The sequence below is a fragment of the Lactuca virosa genome, chromosome 8 (genome assembly GCF_052849685.1).
Source record: "Lactuca virosa cultivar CGN04683 chromosome 8, Lactuca_virosa_CGN04683_v6, whole genome shotgun sequence".
Lineage (NCBI taxonomy): Eukaryota > Viridiplantae > Streptophyta > Magnoliopsida > Asterales > Asteraceae > Lactuca > Lactuca virosa.
In genome coordinates this window covers 134,349,971-134,370,073 of record NC_136433.1, presented here as the reverse complement: position 1 = coordinate 134,370,073, position 20,103 = coordinate 134,349,971, and the positions used below count along the sequence as shown (strand labels likewise).

At 35.4% G+C, this 20,103-nt stretch overlaps 1 protein-coding gene across 1 annotated transcript in view; it reads right to left on the bottom strand.

Annotated features, from left to right (window-relative positions):
• Positions 1 to 1,395, bottom strand: part of LOC145132972 (uncharacterized) — a 2,297-nt gene extending 902 nt beyond the window's left edge. Inside the window, exons 1-2 of the mRNA XM_079067927.1 lie at positions 1,094 to 1,395; positions 517 to 609 (exon numbers count right to left, since the gene is read on the bottom strand). Coding sequence (XP_078924053.1) covers positions 517 to 609; positions 1,094 to 1,327 — 327 coding nt within the window. The 5' untranslated portion in view covers positions 1,328 to 1,395. The remainder of the gene's footprint in view (positions 1 to 516; positions 610 to 1,093) is intronic.
• Positions 1,396 to 20,103: the final 18,708 nt, after the last annotated feature.

Here is a 20,103-nt window from a genome sequence, read left to right as displayed (position 1 = left end):
AACTTAAAGGTTTTTAATGCGATATCCTTTTTTTGTACACATTACCAACTTTTTTTGTATAGATATGACCATTAAATTTTTTTTATTCATATATGACCATTAAATTTTTTTTTTTCACATATGACTATTAAACTTTTTTTTGTTCACATATGACCATTAAACTTTTTTTTGTTCATATATGACCATTAAACTTTTTGGTCATACATGTAAAAAAACTTAAATGACTAAATATGTATACGTGATAAAGTTTATTACCCTTATAAAACATAAACCCAAAACTTTATATGTCATCATAAAAGGAAAAGTTTATACGAAGAATAATTTGAAAGTAATAAAAAAGAAAGTACATTGCTATGATAAGGATTAAATAGAAAGTATGTTGATTTTTATTGTATTTGGACCTTTTAATGGTTATATAGGGATAGAAAGCCAAGTATAATGTTGAAGAAAAGTTAATGACACATTTTTATTAAGATAAAAAGGGAAATATATTATACTTATTATAATATTATATACCGTGTGATGTTGCTTGTCAACACCATTAAGATCCTTGTAATATTCCGTCTCCACAAACTCATCACTCACTTCCTTACCTGTATAAACAATTTTCTGCAACAACAAAAAATAAAAAATCATTCACAGAAGAAAATTTTCCTTTTCTTGTCATTATTAAAAGGTTTTTTGAACATTTTTTTTTGAAAGAATTTAAAAACATGCCCAAAAAAGTGAACTTTTTATAGCTATTTATGCACCCCTGGTAGTAACTCACCATGCATTAGGATAAAGTTTCAACTATTTGACAAGTCTAGTTGAATCAGGGGTATTTTAGACATTTGGCAAAATAGTCTAAGCAATTTCTTATTTTTATCAGGGGTGTGTTTAATTGAACAGAATGGAATGGAAAAAACAAATTATTAAATTGCGTGATCTTTGGGAATAAAATGAAATTGAATATGATATTGTAAATACACCTTGTAGTTCTTCTAATATCTAATTATATTTATACAATTGACTATTCACGAAACTAAAAAGTCGAACATAATAAAAACTTATTAAACCCAAATAATATTAGAATAAAAAAAAAAGAACAAACCTCAGAATTCTGTTCAAGATGTTGAAACTCTAAATACTCAGGGCTAACACCATCATCTTCATCATTGGGCAAACCATCAACATATTTCGTCGCATACTCACTGCGTTGTGGCTTCGTATGACGCCTGGGTGCTAACCCATCGAAATAATCCCTTGTTTCCCCTTCGATCTTCGCCTCTTCCTCTTTCGACAAATGAGCATCGCTCCTGTTTGGCCTGTTGTTACCCTCTTCCATTTTATAAAATGCTAATTGAGTTGTATTTTTTTGAAGATTTTATAGAATAAAAAATAGCTTCAAAGATATTTTGTTCAATCAAATATCGACCCATCAGAGATATTTTTTGGATTGCGGGTGGTTGTGCGTTTTGATTGATGAAAGTGAAAGATCTGGTGGATAATGAGTAGACCCTTTTTCTTTCTTTAAGTTTTGGCGCCAATAGCTTGTCCTGATAATAACCATGTGAATTTGGGTCCATGTGGTACAGATAATTCAAGAGATTTATTGCTTTAAGTAACCATTTTATGAAAACATTTTAAAATAAAAACACCTCTTATATTTTTACAATGTAAAAAAAATCCTATATGTTTCGCTTGTCTAGTTTGTCTATTATAACTGATTAAACTATGAAATCAACTACAACTATTAAAAGGTATCACAAAAGTTGATAGATCTATCAGCTTTTTGAAAATAATTTAATTTGAAAAAACTTTTTCAATAGATTTTTCAAAATTTTAAAGTTTTTCGTTTGAAAAACTCACGTTGTGGATAATATAATTTGTCATCAATGGGTGTGATTCTATGTGTTATATGTTTATATTTATGTGAGAAATTTTCAGAAAACCTGACTATATTTTCAATTATGAGTGTGGAAAACAACTATTTTTTTAGTATTTTTTAAAATCATTTACATTTCTAAAAAGAAAAAATATTAATATCTAAAAAGCTAAAAAAAACTTTTTATAAGAAAATATATATATTTTTCAAAAATATAATGCAATTTCAAACATAATTTGTTAACCAAAATGTATGGGTTCATGTTTTTTTTCTCTAAAATTAAAACGCGTTCGGAAATTTTGAACTTTAACTTTGAAAAATACCAAACTAGTTTCTTTTCTTCTTTGTTTTTTGTTTTTATTTTTGTTTACATAAGTTTTTTCATCACATGGTAGTATTCAACAAAGACCAAGGTTCTAAAAAGCTCGTCATGGCTCCGTCATGACGCGCCATGGCTCCAAGGCTTGTGTCTGCCGCCAAGCTTTACTAAAACGCCGTCTTAACTTATATATGTGTATAAAATAAAATAATAGTTGAAAATACATATAAAAATATTAATTATGTATAAAATTGCCGCCTTAAGTCACGCATTACAAACGACGTGGCTCGCCAAGGCTCGGAAAAGCTTGAGGCTTAACATTGCCGTCAAGTCACGCCTTACATTATTTAGAACATTGACAAAGACACATAATTTCTTAAAACATAATACATGACGAAGCCAAAAACATGTGTCATTCTATATTTCAATCGAAACCATTAATTCATAATAATTATTCTATTTTTCAACACATTTAATCAATAAAACATATGTCTAAATTGACATAATTTTTGGTATTTTGGTTATGATTGTTTTTATATAAAAACCAAACTCAAAAGAATAATAAAGTTTATATAATAAACAAAACCAAATTGTTGTTCACATAAGACAGTGTAGTTTTCGGTTTCAAAATTTTTGATACATTTTTTTTACATCCCTGCTAAATACCATATTTATTTTTTCTTTCAATTGCAAAGCATCCCAATATACCCAATAAAATAGCATTACCGTGATTTCAATTTAAGGAAATAGACTTATTGAGGTAATTAACTTTTCAGTCTGTTCACATCTGAGTAACTAATTTTTTTTGTACACATCTAGATACAGACTTTTTGGAAGTGTTCACATATGACCATTATGACCGACTGTAACATATTACATCCGGTCATAACCGATCATAATGGTCATATGTGAACACTTCCAAAAAGTCTGTTACCTAGATGTGTACAAAAAAAAATTAGTTACTCAGATGTGAACAGACTGAAAAGTTAATTACCTTAATAAGTCTATTTCTCTTTCAATTTATATATAAAATATCTTTTTGAGCTATATAGAAACTGCCATTTTAAAGAATTTATTTATATAATTAACTAGGTTATAACCCGTGAAAACCACGAGAGGTAAGTTAAAAATTTTATATAGACCAAAAAAATTAATAAATGTAAAAAAACATTTGACTGTGGATGGTAAGTAACTACAACTTTATTTGATTTAAAAAAATAAACATAAAACTTCAACATAGATTTTGAAATACTTCCTTGAACACAACATTGGAAGTTTTATTAGTCAAATTACCATTCTTATTTAAAAAATAAACATAAAACTTCATATGACGGGGGTGTATAAAATGTAATAAAATCAAACGATTATAAAAGGGTATAATAGGAATTTTTATTATATGTTTGTTTGTTAGGGTTAGGATGCATCTTTGTTTGCATTAGGTTGAGAAAAAACTACCACAGTATAATAATTTCACTGTTAGTTTTCTCGAATTTATGTGTTTATGAGCATTTAGAAATTTCAACTTATTGTGCTTCAATTAGTTCACTATCATTACACAAGTTTACACAAACACTTTGTAGTTCACAAATTTCCATACGTATAGCTTTTTCTTGTTAAGGTAGCAAATAAGGTTTTCCTTAGGCTTTAAATATGGGTATCTATGGGAGAATTTTAGTTAGATATAACAATATATCTGTATTAGAAAATCAAAAATGATGATTAATATAAGCACTTATTCCCAAATGGCAGATCTTTCACTCCTCTACGCATAGCTGGCATTAAGATGCTATTATATGCAAAAAAAAAATTAAAAATAAAAATCACCAAAATGACCAAAAATAAATAACTAAAAAACAAAAGTAGGATGCTATTTTCTGTCCAACACAATCAGGAAAATGTCACCCATCTACCCATATTGCCCTCTAGAAATAAGGAATGAACTTTATACTTTCGTTTTTTCCAAAAATAATTAAAAATGAATAAAACCTCTATTTTCTTTAAATTTATTTAAAACATGGACATCATCAGTACCAAAACTGAAAGGCATAAAATACAAAAATGAAAGACATAAAATACATTGCATACAATGATAAACTTGATAATTTTAAGAAAGGCATAAAATTTCATAACAAACATTTAGGGACAAAAATAAATTCATATCAAAAGAAAATTAAAATAGTAGTGAATTGTACTTTTCAAAATACAATGTCAAAATACTTACGAAATGAAAAAAATAACAATATTCAATAAAATTAAAAACAAAACCAAACATAAATGTCTTAAAATCCATCAATGCAAAAGAGTAGTGAATTGTATTTTTCAAAGTACAATGTTTTAATAACTTATTCACCAAGTTTGAAGAATTATTAAAAAAATCATGGGTACTTATAAATAAGGCTAAAGCAAGAACCGTTTCAATAAATGTTTGTCTTCTTATTTTTCAACTTTTGGTATCAAAAGTTTGATCTCCTCTCCAGTTTCAGTTGAAAGACGTTGTGCTTTTGTTGATGACGAATTCGAATACTGTTCCACATCATACACTTCTTCAAACTTGCGTGTTAAATTCACCGGAGTAGTTTTCACATGATGAGAACTTGTTGGTGTCAAAATATCCCCGGTAGACGGTGTAACATTTTCATCGGAATGTGAAACCCAATCCTTAAAACAAAAAATTAAACCATATTATGTAAAAAATGAAAAAGTAAAATACTTATAATGGCATTATATTAGTGTTAAATTATACCTTGGTAACTATTTTTTCCTGGGAATTGGAGTCGGATGGTCCATCGTTTAAAGACTCTAAACTTGCAGGCTATACATGTGACAATATATGTTTTATATGTGATATATGTGCAAATACTTTAAGATAATAGTAAATGGTGTTTTAAATTTGCATAATAAATTTAAATAATAGTAAATGATAACCTGCAACTGAAGTAGCTTTCTCTCCAAAGTCTCAATTATTTGCTTTTCCTCTGTTACCCTTGAGATTGTGTAGACACTGTTTTGAAATTTCACATTATATTTCGTGACACTCAGTTTAAAAGCTAAATGCTTATTTTTCAAAAAATTGAGTTCAGGCGGATATATGGCCAAACTGAATCCAAGCTGAAAAAATGGTAAAAATAACTATTACATTTGGAGTCAAACGGTAAAAATAAATAAATTTGAAAATGTATATATAAATGTACCCTAGTATGTTTTTCTGCTAAATCTCTGGCTGAAATTCCCAAGAGCCCATATGCTTCCCGATCAAACATAGTTAAGATTGTAGAAGCAGAATCGTCTTGTACACAAACTGGAATAATGTATCTAAAAAAGAAAGTTATAACAATTTAAAATTGTTTAATTAAAAAGAAAAAACATAATTTGTTATTTAAAATGATTTTAAAAAAAACCTTGGGATAGGAACTTTAGTGGACTTGTTGCATTCAACATTTGTACACTTGTAAAGTTTCACATCTTCATTGCTATCCGTAATTTCAACTGCCTTTACGTGACAGTCGGGACAACTTTGGTAACACCAAGGTTTGTCTTGGCGGATTCCTATTATAGTACCGACAATGATGAACTCTTCAATCTGCTTCAAAAAAAAAGCAAGATGTTAATAAACATAAACATTAATATATAAATATATGTTTGTATAAAAATTGATTTAGATGGTTTTGTCTGTATAGTATTAAAAAAATTTAGATGGTTTTGTCTTTTTTTTTTTAAATATGAAGCGAAATTAGAATGCTAACATGTACAAGAAATAAAATTACAATGCTATTTTATGTTTTTAAATTTACAAAATTTTCAATAAATATAAGTGCAATGCTATTAATAAAAATTGAAGTAAACTGTTATTAATTAAATTATGGTTATTTCTGATTAAGACTACATTTTTATAATGGTTGTAATCTTTGAAGTAGCCATATCTGTAAAAAAAATTAGAAAAGTCGATGAAATGAGAATAAATATTGAAAAGACTTGGGAATTACAATCAATTTGTAGTTCACTTGAAAAGGGAATTACAACTTCTATTTTCTCTGTCCCCTCAAAATTTTAAAATAGCATATATAATCTATAATAAGTTTACTTGATATATAAGATGAACAACAAAATTCAAAAAAAAAATCAATTATATAAAATCTGAGAGCCAACAATCAGGAAATTATTAATTAACTGAGTAATGTGATTTCACTAAAAATCACCAAAATGACCAAAAAGGTAAAAATAATCGATTTCACTAAAAAAAATTTACCTTATGTTAGGATTAATTAGATAAAGTACCTGTAAATGATGTAAAGATAAAGGAGTTATTTGTTAGACAAAACAGAAAACAAAAAACTCAATTAAAGATTAAAATACACCCGTGACCATTTTCTGTCCAACACAACCATGAAAATGTCACCCATCTGGCCATTTTGCCCTCCAGAAAAAACAAAAGTAAAAAAAAACAAAAAACAAAAAACAAAAGTAGGATGCTATTATATGCAAAAAAAAACAAAAACAAAAAAATAACATAAAATCACCAAAATGACCAAAAAGGTAAAATTTATCGATTTGTTCAATTTATTTTATATTTATAGCTTCAATATCTTCAATTTCTTTTATTGACCAAAACTAAAAAAAAAAAAAAAAAAAAAAAAAAAAAAAAAAACTCTTCTTTAGACCTTTGAGGGGGTAGTTTTATGACATTCGTTAAAAATGATATCTTACATTAAAAAATTAACTTATTTGCAAAAATCAATAGAATGGAATTACAGAAAGATCGTCCATTCCAGAACTTTACCAACTTGTTTGCAAAAATCAATGAGGGTTTGATTGGAACACCATTGAAATTTGAGGGTTATTTTATGTAATTTAAATCGAATTTATACTTTTACACATTTCAATTAACTTGAATCATCCAAAAAGTGGATACTTCGCCTACTGTTTTTTATTTCTTATTTTATGGGTCAAACAAACTATTTGAAAATTGAAAATTTACAACAAATATGTTTGAATTTTAAGAAAAATAAAAAAGATTAACTACACTGATTATAAACATGCAAAAAAAGGTTATGTCAACGCCATGAATTCATAAACAACATTCAGGTAATGTTTTAATAACATAAAATTTGACATCCAAAGTAAAAATAAAAGGACCAGAGTGGTATTTAGTGTTGTGGTATTTAGTGCTGGAACTTTCAAAATTAAAGTTGTCACCAAAAAGGTAATCTGTGCATCAAAACACACACATTCAAATACAAAAACAATATCAACATTGTTGATCATTAGCAATCATACTGATCATCAATTTCTTGTTGTTGGGTACACTTTTAGTAACAACCCATCACACTTCAAAGAACATCAAAACACAAATAACGAAAGTAAAAAAAGTCAATAAAAGACTAAAATACCCCTGAGACCATTTTCTGTCAAACACAACCATGAAAATCACACTTCAAAGAACATCAAAACACAAATAACGAATAATGATTTCACAACAGATATTTTTAGCAAACATAACTGCATTGGTATTAATATATTTTAAGGTTATAAATTTTGAGTTATGAAGATGAACTCACCAGATTTCTTATGTCGACAGTATGCAGAAATCATAATATTGAATATGAGAAAGAAGAATTATAATTGATAATGGGAATGGATGTTGAAGACGACAAAGCACAATATAAACGGAGTTAGAATATTATTTTGAAATTCCTGATTTCTTGGGATTCATTTAAATCTTGAAAAGAGTTTAAAAAATATAAGATTTGTAGTCAATGAAATTGAACTTAAATTGTTATTGTTTCCAAAAAAACATGGATTTTTAATTTGAATTTTGAAAGTTATATGATCCGAAAATGAGAAAGCTGAAAATAAATCGGGATTTTTCCTACATTTATGTAATTTTTTTAAGTTTTATTTATTTTATAAAATAGGATTAAATGCATTAGATGACACGTGGCAGGTTTGCAGTGTAGAAAGGGACATATGGCAAATTATAGGCTTTGTTTATTAGATGAGGTAGATTTCAAAACATGATGATTTTATTATATGAGTGATGTGGAATGCATTATGATTGAAATAATTATCAACAATGATGTAAAAAACCACATAAAAAACAAAATGGAAAAAAATTGAAAACGAAATATCAAACTGTTTTGAAAAAAATAACAGATTAGTTTTTGGTATTTAGATAATCTAGTTTTTTTTTATTCACTTTGGTCTATTTTTTTTATCAAAACAGTAATAATAATAATAATAATAATAATAATAATAATAATAATAATAATAATATAATAATAATAATAATAATAATAATAATAATAATAATAATAATTTGAGAAGGAAAAACTAATAAAGCATTTTGAAAAAACAACGGTTTGATTTTTGGTTTTTTGGACTAATCGTTAGCCCCCTCCTAGTGATGCCTTGGGTCATAATCGTGGCCAAGGTTGCCTATAGCCAAGCCCAACTTTGCTAACATTGTGTTCAGTTTAAATCATAGAAGTTTGAAAGAATTTTTTTTATTGTGATGTGTATACTTAACTTGTGTTTTGGTGTTAATTGTTACTTGTGACAAACAATAATTGTTATTTTGGACTTTGAAACTTATTTTCCGCATGTCAAAACTTTGAATATTTTGAAACATTCAGAATTAGGATTTTATAAACCATTTTAAAATCAATCATACAAAGAGTAGAAGATGTTTCAAATATGCATTCCGTATCGTCTCGTGTTATATTATCACTAGTTGTAAGACCCATGTATTACATGAGTTTATTAAAAAAAAATAAACAAACATTAAGATCTAACAATTTAGAAAATTTAAATTTATAAGAAAAAAATAAAATATTTAATTATTAAAATTGAAGTGCTTATTTATCTTATAAATTTAAACTAATAATTTAAATAAATAAACAACTAAATAACTTGATTCAATTTAGAAATTTAGAAATTATAAGGAAATTGCATTAATGAATTAGATACACATTTATTATGATATTTAAGTATTATATGGAATTTAATAAAATAGAAAAAACCACAAAATGAAACATGGATATAATTTAATCTAAATTTATTACAAAATGACATGTGATATAGTGATAAGAAGATGACAAATGGTAAAATTATTTTTATTTATTAGGAAGGATTGTCTAGTCCCTTCAACCGTCGGTAAAAATTCATATCACGTAAATGGTCCTGCAAAAGCATCAACACATGAAATCAACTTTTGAGGAATACTTATCCAAAATCTCACTTCTCCTAAAAAAAACTTTAAAAATGTCTTATCTAAACTATAAATATAATATCTCCATCAAGTATTATTCACCTCTACATTTACTTCCTCAAAGTATTCCGAAATAAAATCTCAAACATTAAGATGTTAAGAAGAGCTAAAGAAACATTATGTAACGTCCCATTTTCACAACAAATTTTTTTCATTTATATTAAGGTAAAATTCTCAATTTATTAATCCATTATTTAAGAAAACTATTTATTCAAATTTACATTTATTGATATCAGAGTATTATAAGAAACACAGAATCTTCAAATTTGTTGATCAGTGTGTACAGTCCCGCCTTTGCGTTCCCGCAATCACTGATGATATCTGAAACAATAAACAGCTGGGTAAGCATAAAGCTTAGTGAGTTTCCCCCAAAATACCCCATACGATAACCATGTAAGCATGCATAAATGCCGCTCTTCGGCCTTCGGCCTGACTGGATCGCCTCGCAGGCCTTCAGTCTATCCGGGCCAGAATACCAGGGTTTATTGGCCTACCGCCTCAACCCAACCGCTCATCCCGAGTCTCCGTGCCTACGGCTTACAGTCGGCCTGCACCGAGTATCTTGGCCTACAGCACAAAGCAAGACCGCCTCAACCCAAACCAAACACAACATGTCGACATATAAACAATCAGGATCAAGTAGGCACATAATATAGGCAAACAGCAACCATACAGCTCACTACCGCCTACTAGCCCTCTCACAGCATACAGTCCTGCTACCAGCTAACCTCCATAGAATACATAACCATAAGTAACCAGAGGTGAGATAGCCACCCGAACTGGTGATCCTACTCTAAAGCCACAACCAAACAAGGAAAATGCAAGAGAGCCTAGACCAAGAGTTCTCAGGTTATCCTACATAACCACAGACAGTCCCTAAGGGCACTCCATAGATGATAACCAGCAAGCACATATAACATACAGTTCTACAGTTTACTACAACATAGCAACGTACTCAATACCAAAACGTAAATCAAACATATCACTACATCATAGCAGCATACTCAATACCTGAACACAGATCTAACAGATCACTACATCATAGCAGCATATTCAATATCAACGATCCAAGGAATGCATGGTCGTATATACTCAGAGGTGAGATAGTCATGTGGACAAGTGATCTTACTCTAGAACCACAACCAAACAAGGAACATATAAGAGAGCTTAGATTAAGAGTCATCAATCTATCCTACATGACTACATACAGTCCCTAAGGTATCCTTCTACTAACAGGTAACCAAAACTAGTAGGTCGGCATTGGTGCCTTCGACCCACGGGTACAATGAGGCAAAACTCGCCTCAATATACGCGTAGGTAACCACAGTAGCAATGAAGAACTCTACCAGCTTCAACTCACTTTCAATCACCTACAGGGAGATACTTGAGTCAATACCCGATCCCAGGTCATAGTCACTTGCAACAGTGACTACCTTACACGAAATGACGATTAGGGTTTCATATAAAATGACGATTAGATTTAAGTGAGAACACTTAACCCAATTAAGGACCTAATCACCTAAGGGTAGGATTGATTAAGGTTTGAATTAGTCATTATTGGTTGTAATAATAATCCAATCAATATCCCAAATACGCGCCCGATCATTGCCCAAAATAGAGCTCCCCCGTTATAGGGTTTTCCACATTAAATCATAACTAGGGTTAGTGTTCCACCTTAAACCCCTGAAGGGATTAATTCATTAAGTCCAATATCGCATTAAGTTAATTCTAGGGCATTATTGAGTATTATTTAAACTATAATTAATAGCTTTTAACGCGGGTCCGACCAACTCCAAAACTAGGGTTTTTCTTGATATTAAGGTTTTCTAAACCCTAATTAGGGTTTCCAACCCCAATCTTGTGCCACTCGGGCCAAAGTTAACTGTTTAGGTAATTTAATGCTTAATAAGTCGAGCACTACCCAATGCCACCTTGGGCAATGGTCGTTGGCGGTGGTCCGAGGCGACAGCCACCCACACGGCGGCGGCGGCGGTTTCAAGTGATAATTACAATAATCCAAGCACACATAAAATTTCCTACATCACACATACACACTAACACAAAAAGAACAAGGAAAAATGCCCAATACAACCACCAAGATGGTGGCAGATGGCGGCAAAAGGTGGCAGCCACCACCTCACGGTGGTGGTGGTGGGTTTTTCTTTGATTTTCCGGCCAACAACGTCCATACAACATGTCCTCATAAAACACGCACACACACCATATTACACACATACAGCCACCCACACACGGTGACTGGTGGTGGCAAAAAAAAAGCAGAAAGGGCGGCAACCACCATGGTTGGTTGCCATGGTGGTCCTTTTCGATTTCCGACCAACCAAGACGCATACTCCACTAGACGACCTGCAACGGCTACACACAAACACGAAACACGAGTATCCAATCACCGAAATACGCACCCAAACTCAGCCATCCTCGTGGTGGAGTGTGGCAGTCGGAAGAGGTGGCGACAACGGAACAGCCGTCGGAGCGGCGGCGGCTACGGAACAACAGAAAGAAAGGAATGGATAAGAGGAAAGGATTGTGCGACTCCAACCAAGAACAACAATATCAACCGCAGCCACGACGTCGGCTTAGTCTATCCTTGTCTTCGTCGGCAGCGGGAGCAGCGACGGAGAGACAGTGGTTGCGTCTGCCACCGAGAACAGCCGCAACAACCATGAGATTTTGGCTCAATCCAACCCTTCCCACAACAATCTTGGCGCACGGTTCTCGACGGTCCACTATATCGCCGACAACAAGGTCCATCGGTGGTCTTCGGCTAAACGGAATAGTAAGAAAGAGGGGTGGTGGCGACTGGAGAACAAGATATGGTTGTAGCCATTTCTAGGGTTAGGGTTTTGAGGCTGCACTCTTAAACGAAGAACAAGGGGAGGGTGACGGGTCTTAACCCATCTTTGATTGAACTTATGCCAGTTTCCACTTTTAGTCCCTTCTTCCCCAATATTTTTTCAATTCAAGTCCAATATTTACTCTATAGTCCCTTGCTTCCAAAAATCTATTCAATACTAGTCCATATGTTACCATTTAATCCTCAATATCCAGAAAATATAACTTTTAACTCCTATGGATAACAATGATAAATTATTACGGATTTAGGGCTAAAGTAAAATAAAAATATAAAATACATCTCGGGGTTTTTAGAATTTAATTATTTATTTTATTTTAAACGGAATGTTACACATGGTAAAAATGAGCCATGCTTAAATAAGGGAATTTGATTTTTAACGGTTTAAAAATGTAAATTTTTTTTGTTATTTAAATAGTTTTTGATTGTCACCTGATAAGACAAAAAATATTCTCTTTGAAAGGCCAAGAGTTTAGAAGGTAAAAATGAGTCATGCTTAAATAAGGGAATTTGATTTTTAACGGTTTAAAAATGTATTTTTTTTAGTTTCCTATTTATGTAGATGTGGACTTTTATCTACGAGATGCAAGAGTTGTCAGGCCGAGAAGTTCGCCTTGGGGAGCCCCGGTTCTGTTTGTGAAGAAGAAGGATGGGTCCCACCGGATGTGCATAGACTACCGGGAGCTGAACAAGGTAACGGTGAAGAACCGTTACCCACTCCCGAGGATTGACTACCTCTTTGATCAGCTACAGGGGGCATCTTGGTTTTCCAAGATCGATTTGCGTTCAGGATATCATCAAATGAGAGTCAAATATAAGGATGTACAGAAGACTGCTTTCCGGACTCGTTACGGTCATTACGAGTTCGTGGTGATGCCCTTTGGGCTCACCAATGCTCCTACCGCATTCATGGACCTTATAAACCGCGTATGCAGACCGATGATGGATCGGTCTGTGATAGTCTTTATTGATGACATCTTGGTTTACTCCCAAGACACAGGAGCAGCATGAGGAGCACTTGCGAGAGGTGTTGGATACCCTGAGGAGGGAGAGCATGTACGCCAAGTTCTCCAAGTGCGAGTTCTGGTTGCGCGAGGTGCAGTTTCTGGGGCACCTTGTCAACTAGAATGATATTCTGGAAAGTGGAGGTCGTGATGAGATGGGAGGTTCCGAAGTCTCCATCTGAGATTCGGATTTTCTTAGATTTAGCATGCTATTATCGGAGATTCATTCAGGATTTCTCCAAGATAGTTGTACCCCTGGCCCGGGTGACGAAGAAGGCGGTTGTTTTTCGCTGGGGGCCTGAGCAGCAGGAAGTGTTCGAGACCTTGAGGCAGAGGTTGTGCGAGGCGCCGATCTTAGCCCTGCCAGAGGGCATTGATGACTTCGTGGTATACTGTGATGCGTCCATCTCGGGTTTGGGCGCAGTGCTGATGCAGAGGGGGCACGCCAGCGCCTACGCTTCGAGGCAGCTGAAGCCTCACGAGGCGAACTACCCGACGCACGACCTAGAGTTGGGGGTGGTTGTTTTCGCCCTCAAGATTTGGCGACATTACCTCTATGGGGTCTGTTGTACCATTTACACGGATGACAAGAGCTTAAGGTACCTCATGGATCAGCCGAATCTGAACATGAGGCAGCGTCGGTGGTTGGATGTGGTGAATGACTACGACTGTGAGATCCTTTATCACCCGCAAGGCATTCGCAACCCCGATCAGAGACATCTGTCTGAGGATGACAATAGTGACTCCGCTTTTGGAGCAGATCCGGGAGGCCCAGCAGGAGGCTATGAAGGAGGTACATCGGAAGAGGGAGCGTATTGTGGGTCAGGTTCCTTCCTTCGACTATGATAGTCGCGGATTGTTGACACTCCATCGTAGAGTGTGGGTTTCGTATAATGGAGGTGTGCGCCAGGTTTTGGTGGAGGAGGCGCACAAATCCAGGTTTTCTATCCATCCCGGGGCGACGAAGATGTATAGAGATCTTCGTCCTGATTACTGGTAGCCCCGCATGAAGCGGGATGTAGCATGGTACGTTGAGAGGTGCTTGACCTGCAGGAAGGTCAAGGCCGAACACCAGAGACCTCACGACAAGACACAACCATTGGATATCCCTATGTGGAAATGGGAAGATATTACTATGGATCTCATCACGAAGCTTCCCAGGACCGCACGGGGAGTGGACTCGATTTGGGTCATCGTGGATCGGTTGACCAAGAGCGCCCATTTCATTCCGATCCAGGAGAGCATTTCGGCCGAGAAGTTGGCCGACATCTACATAAGAGAGGTAGTAGCTCGTCATGGGGTGCCAGTTTCCATGATTTCTGACCAAGACGTACGGTTCACTTCCAGATTCTGGAAGAAATTTCATGACGAGTTGGGTGCTCGTCTGCACTTTATCACGACTTTTCACCCACAGACGGATGGTCAGAGTGAGCGGACCATCCAGACCTTGGAGGATATGATGCGGGCATGTGTTATAGACTTGGATGGTAGCTGGTATACCTACCTTCCCTTGGCAGAGTTTTCCTACAACAATAGCTCCCACGCCAGCATCGACCGTCCTCCCTTTGACATGCTTTATGGGAGGAAGTGCAGAACCCCGATATGTTGGGGTAAGGTTGGACAGAGGGTCATGGGGAGTACCGAAGTGGTACTCAAGATGACAGAGAGGATCCAACAGGTCCGGAGTAGACTCCAGATGGATCAAAGTCGGCAGAAGAATTACGCCGACAGACGACGATCAGACTTGGAGTTTCAGGTAGGAGATATGGTCCTCCTGAAGGTGTCACCTTGGAAAGGTGTCATCCGGTTCAGGAAGCGGGGCAAGTTGGACCCCAGATACATCGGACCGTTCAGGGTTATAGCCCAAGTGGGCAAGGTTGCGTATCGACTGGATCTGCCAGCCGAGCTTAGTCAGATCCACAACACCTTTCATGTCTCCCAGCTGCGGAAGTGCTTGGTAGATGACTCTGCAGTGGTTCCCTTAGAGGATATTTAGGTAGATGACAGCTTGAACTACATCGAGCGACCGGTAGCCATCCTCGACGTGAAGACGAAGGATCTGAGGAACAAGAGGGTAGAGTTAGTGAAGGTGCAATCGCAGCGCCGCAAGGGCTCGGAATGGACTTGGGAGTCAGAGGATAAGATGAGGGAGCATTATCCAGAGCTATTTCCAGACGCATCAGACTTCGAGGACGAAGTCTAAAATAAGTGGGGGAGATTTGTAACGCCCGGTTCCCGCTTGTGAAGGAAAGAGAAGCTTGGGGATTCAAGAGGAAGCCAGTAGATCTAGAGTTGGAGCTGCATTTCTTACGCATTTGAGGTTTGAAGTCGATACATTGGCTTTCTATTACTTAGATCTTCATTTAGGGTAGTATGTTGTCACTTTTGGGCCATATTGAAGTTATTTTCGGGATTTGAGTATATCACGAAGTTGTGACTTCAGATCTAGGCACTCATGATCTTATGAGGCTTAAAGTTGCCAGCTTTATCAAGCCTTGTCCCTTCTCCATGCCCTAGATCTATTATATAGCTTAGTTTTGGTGTTTCTAGCTTCATGACACCATGCATGGACGTAAAGTTAGCAACTTTACGTGGTAACTTAGCCCTAGAGGACCATATCTATGGTTTGGAAGCGTTGAAATTGATTGGAAGTGACTAAATGGAATTAGACTAAAGAGAACCCGACGAGTTGTTCATCCAACTCGGTGAGTTGGATCGTGGTCCCCCAACCTTTTCTGTTATTAAGAAAACTCGGCGAGTCTAGGAGATGACTCAACGGGTTGGTCATGGTTTTTGGGTTTTGAAGATTGAAGAACTCGATGAGTTCAAGGAGGATCTCGACGACTTGTAGTGAAATGTGATGATTTTGTTGATAGGAGAAACTCGACAAGTTCGTGCAAGGACTCGACGAGTTGGATCACGATTTAATAGGTTTATGATTTATGGGACTCAACGATTTGATGGACCAACTCGGCGAGTTGAGTCAACCCAGAACGTTGACTTTGACCAAAAGGTTGAGTTTGACTTGGACTTTGACCAGAGTTGACCCTTAAGGGGGTTATGATTATGAAAGGGTAATTAAAGGAGATTTTTATGTGTAGGAGTTTGGGAGGAGTTGATTTCAGAGCCGAGGACGGTTCAGCTACTTCACGACGTTTGATGTGAGTTACCTTCCAGTAGAAGTGGGTCTAAGGCACCAATGTCGGTCCACTAGTAGGAGATATAGTAGAGATGAGTGTCTTTGTGATAATTGCCTGGTATGCAACTATTTGTTATGCTTTATGTGCTGGTATGCTATGATATTATGTGATAGTGGTAGGAGAGGTAGGACAGACCCCGTTACTGGTCGAAAGGACCGAAGGGGTAGGCCAACACTCTGATATGTTAGGCAGTATGTGATTTATGTGTTTTTGTATCAACATGATATATGGTAGTAGTAGGGGGTGAAATAGTCCCCGATACCGGTCGAAAAGGACTGAAGGGGTAGTCCAACACCCTGATATGCTAGGCAGTTACCGGTTGAAAGAGACCGTAGGGGTAGGCCAGCACCCTGATATGCTAGGTAATTACCGGTTGAAAGAGACCGAAAGGGGTAGGCCAGCACCTGGATATGCTAGGCAGTATGTGTATTGTTTAGTATGTGGTATGATGGGGGAACTCACTAAGCTTCGTGCTTACGGTTTATAGTTTTGGTTTCAGGTACCTCTTCTTCGAAGGGAAAGTAGTCGGCATGACTGTAGCACATCACACACTCGATTTTCCGCACATGAGACTCTTGGGATTTTTACTATGACATTATTTTATTATGATATGTTTTGAGAGATATTTGACTTATGATTTTTATGATATGAGATAACACTGGTGGCATTTTCAGTAAATGTGTTTTTATGAATCTTTAATTTAAAAATGAAATTTTTAGTCTTAAATTTTGGGATGTTACAGTCTGTTTGTAAGTCTGTGTATAATCAATGTTATATCCTCTATTCGCAACATTCCTGAAACTTGTGTAATTGTAACATCCATAAAATTTTGAAAATTTTAAAACTTTCTAATAAATCCAAAAACCATCATTTATTACATATTGTTTTCAAAATAAGTTTCACATCAGAGTTTTCCCAGAAGCCATAACACAAAATACGAGGAGGTGCACGATCAAGCCTTTGCCTTTATGCGATCATCTGAGGTACCTGAAACATAATAAAAACCTGTACACCCGAAGCTTAGTGAGTTTCCCCAAAATACCAATTACAATACAAAACCAGAATAATATCACAAACAACATGCATTGATAGCCTTCAGTCTGACTGGAACGCCCTATCGGCCTACAGTCTATCTGGTACACTCACAGAACCTACAACATGACTGGTACGCCACCTCGGGCCTTCAGCCTATCTGGAACGTTCTTCGGGCCTTCGGCCTGACTGGTACGCCCCACTGGCTTTCAGTCTATCCGGGACGCCCTGAGTCTGTTGGCCTTCAGCACAAAGCATGTCCGCCTCAACCCAACCACACATAACATGTCGACATAGACATAACAATTAAACATACAACCAGTCAATCAGACAAACAGACAGATCTTACAGATCACTAAGCATAGCATAATCCTATTATCAGGATACAGATCTAACAGATCACTACAAAACTTAATCATGCAATAATCAGGATAACAATCCAAAAGGGTCGACCTTGGTGCCTTCAACCCAACAAGTACAGTGAGGAACACTCACCTCACAAGTAGTGCTGAACCGGTAAAATCCACTCCAAAACTCGGCTCCGGACTCAAATGCCTACAACCACCATGACAATTTCTATCAAAACCCCGAAATACCCAAAATGCCCTCAAAGTCCAACTTGGTCAACCATAGTCAAAGTTGATGGGTTTTAGGTAAAACAAATAAACTAGAAAACAATTCCTAAGTTCACATGCAACCTACTTTGGATCTATGTTTTAACTATTGAACATATAACTTTGAATTGCAAAACAAGAACCCTAGAGGAGAGAGGCTAATTTCGAAATTAACAAACTAGGGTTTAGGAGTTACATACCTTTCAATTGTTATAGCAAACAATTGATAATCCTCTTGATCTTGATCTTGATCTTGATCTTCTTGGAAGCTTAGCACCACAAATGTAATGCCTCTAATGGAATCACACCCAAGAACTAGCAAGAAGGAAACTTGGAGGAGAGAGGATGGAGAGAGTATGCAATTTCGGCCTTAGGGTTTCTTCCAAAGAAATCAGTACCCAAAATGTGAGCCAGGAGGCTCCTTAAATAGTTGAGGGAACTAGGGTTTAGGGAAAACCCTAGTTATCCTTTGCTTAGGGCCTAAGCAAGACCCAAGGCCTTATCTTTGACCCCTTGGACGAATTCTCTAGGGTTTCCCCTAGGGTTTTCGTCCACCCCCTTCCAAGGGAGTTCTGGATCCTTCCATTCAACTATCAGTTAATTGCAAACTAGTCCCTGCACTTTATAATTAATTCTTTTAACCCCAAAATCAATTCTGATTAATTTCTGGCTAACAATTAATTAAACATAATGATTTCTAATTAATATATTAATCCATTAACATATTAATAAATCATTTATATATATTAATTTATTAATCTTATAAATTAATATCTCTCCTTTCATAATTTCCTTGTCCAGTTGCTAGGTTGAGGGCAACCCAAAAGGAATGTGCTGCTATCAATTCAAGTACATACCAATTATAGTTATGGGCTTAGACACCTAATCCAACAGTCTCCCACTTGGATAAGTCTGTAACTATAATTGCTAGTATGCCTTCTAAATTAGACCAGCAAATTATAGCTTCCAAAAAGCTGTTGCCGAACTCTGACCCAGTCAGTTATGTGTCCTAAGATAAGTGATCATATAACCCTTCGTTCTGCTTGATATCCCCAGACAAAAGACATGGAATGTAATCAATCTCTTTGTCCAGAATCTATGTTTCCCGATTCCTGATTTGTGATGATGAAGGACTTCTAATCGAACACATCAATTTAGTCCTGGCTGGGCCCAGCACATAAGTCAACACCAAATCATCGAGGGGCCCACAGATATCGCTTTTCCTGTTAGGGCAAAAGGAACGAATAAACGTTGACTCATATGCTTGTATCTTTTACTCATCAAATTATGCATGACAATACGTTTTATAACACCAAGTTACTGATGCGTTTTCGTATCACCAATGCACAACCGACTTGTAAATTACAACTCATATATCTTCGTTTCAAGATTATAAGATATTATCGTCTCAGTATTACTCGTGATGAATTCCATGAAGTAATACTCTGAGCGAGGGTTTATCCAATACTCAAATCTCAATTTCTGAGTACTCATGAACGTTGCAGCAATTCTATTGCCATGTCTATCCTTAGACAATCTGCAATCCAATTCATGACAGTCTTAATTCACTACTTACTTCCAAGAGTACGAGCGACTGTGGAGTTTGAATAATCTCATTATTCAGGAAGTAAAACATGCAAAAATGAAACACAATAATAAACAATTGACAAAAGGTAGTAGCCAAACTTATAAATAATACTTTATTATTTAATCACCAAAAGTCAATTACATTTACTTTGTTACAAGTTTCAAAAACTAATCTAACTACTAAAACTAATATCATCTTTCAGTCCTATGCTCCGAGCATGCTGAATATGCTTAGCCCTACTCAGACCCTTTGTGAGAGGATCTGCTGGGTTATCTTCAGATGACACCCTCTTTACTATAAGATGGCCTTCTTCTACTCTATGTTTGATGAAATGGTACTTTCTGTC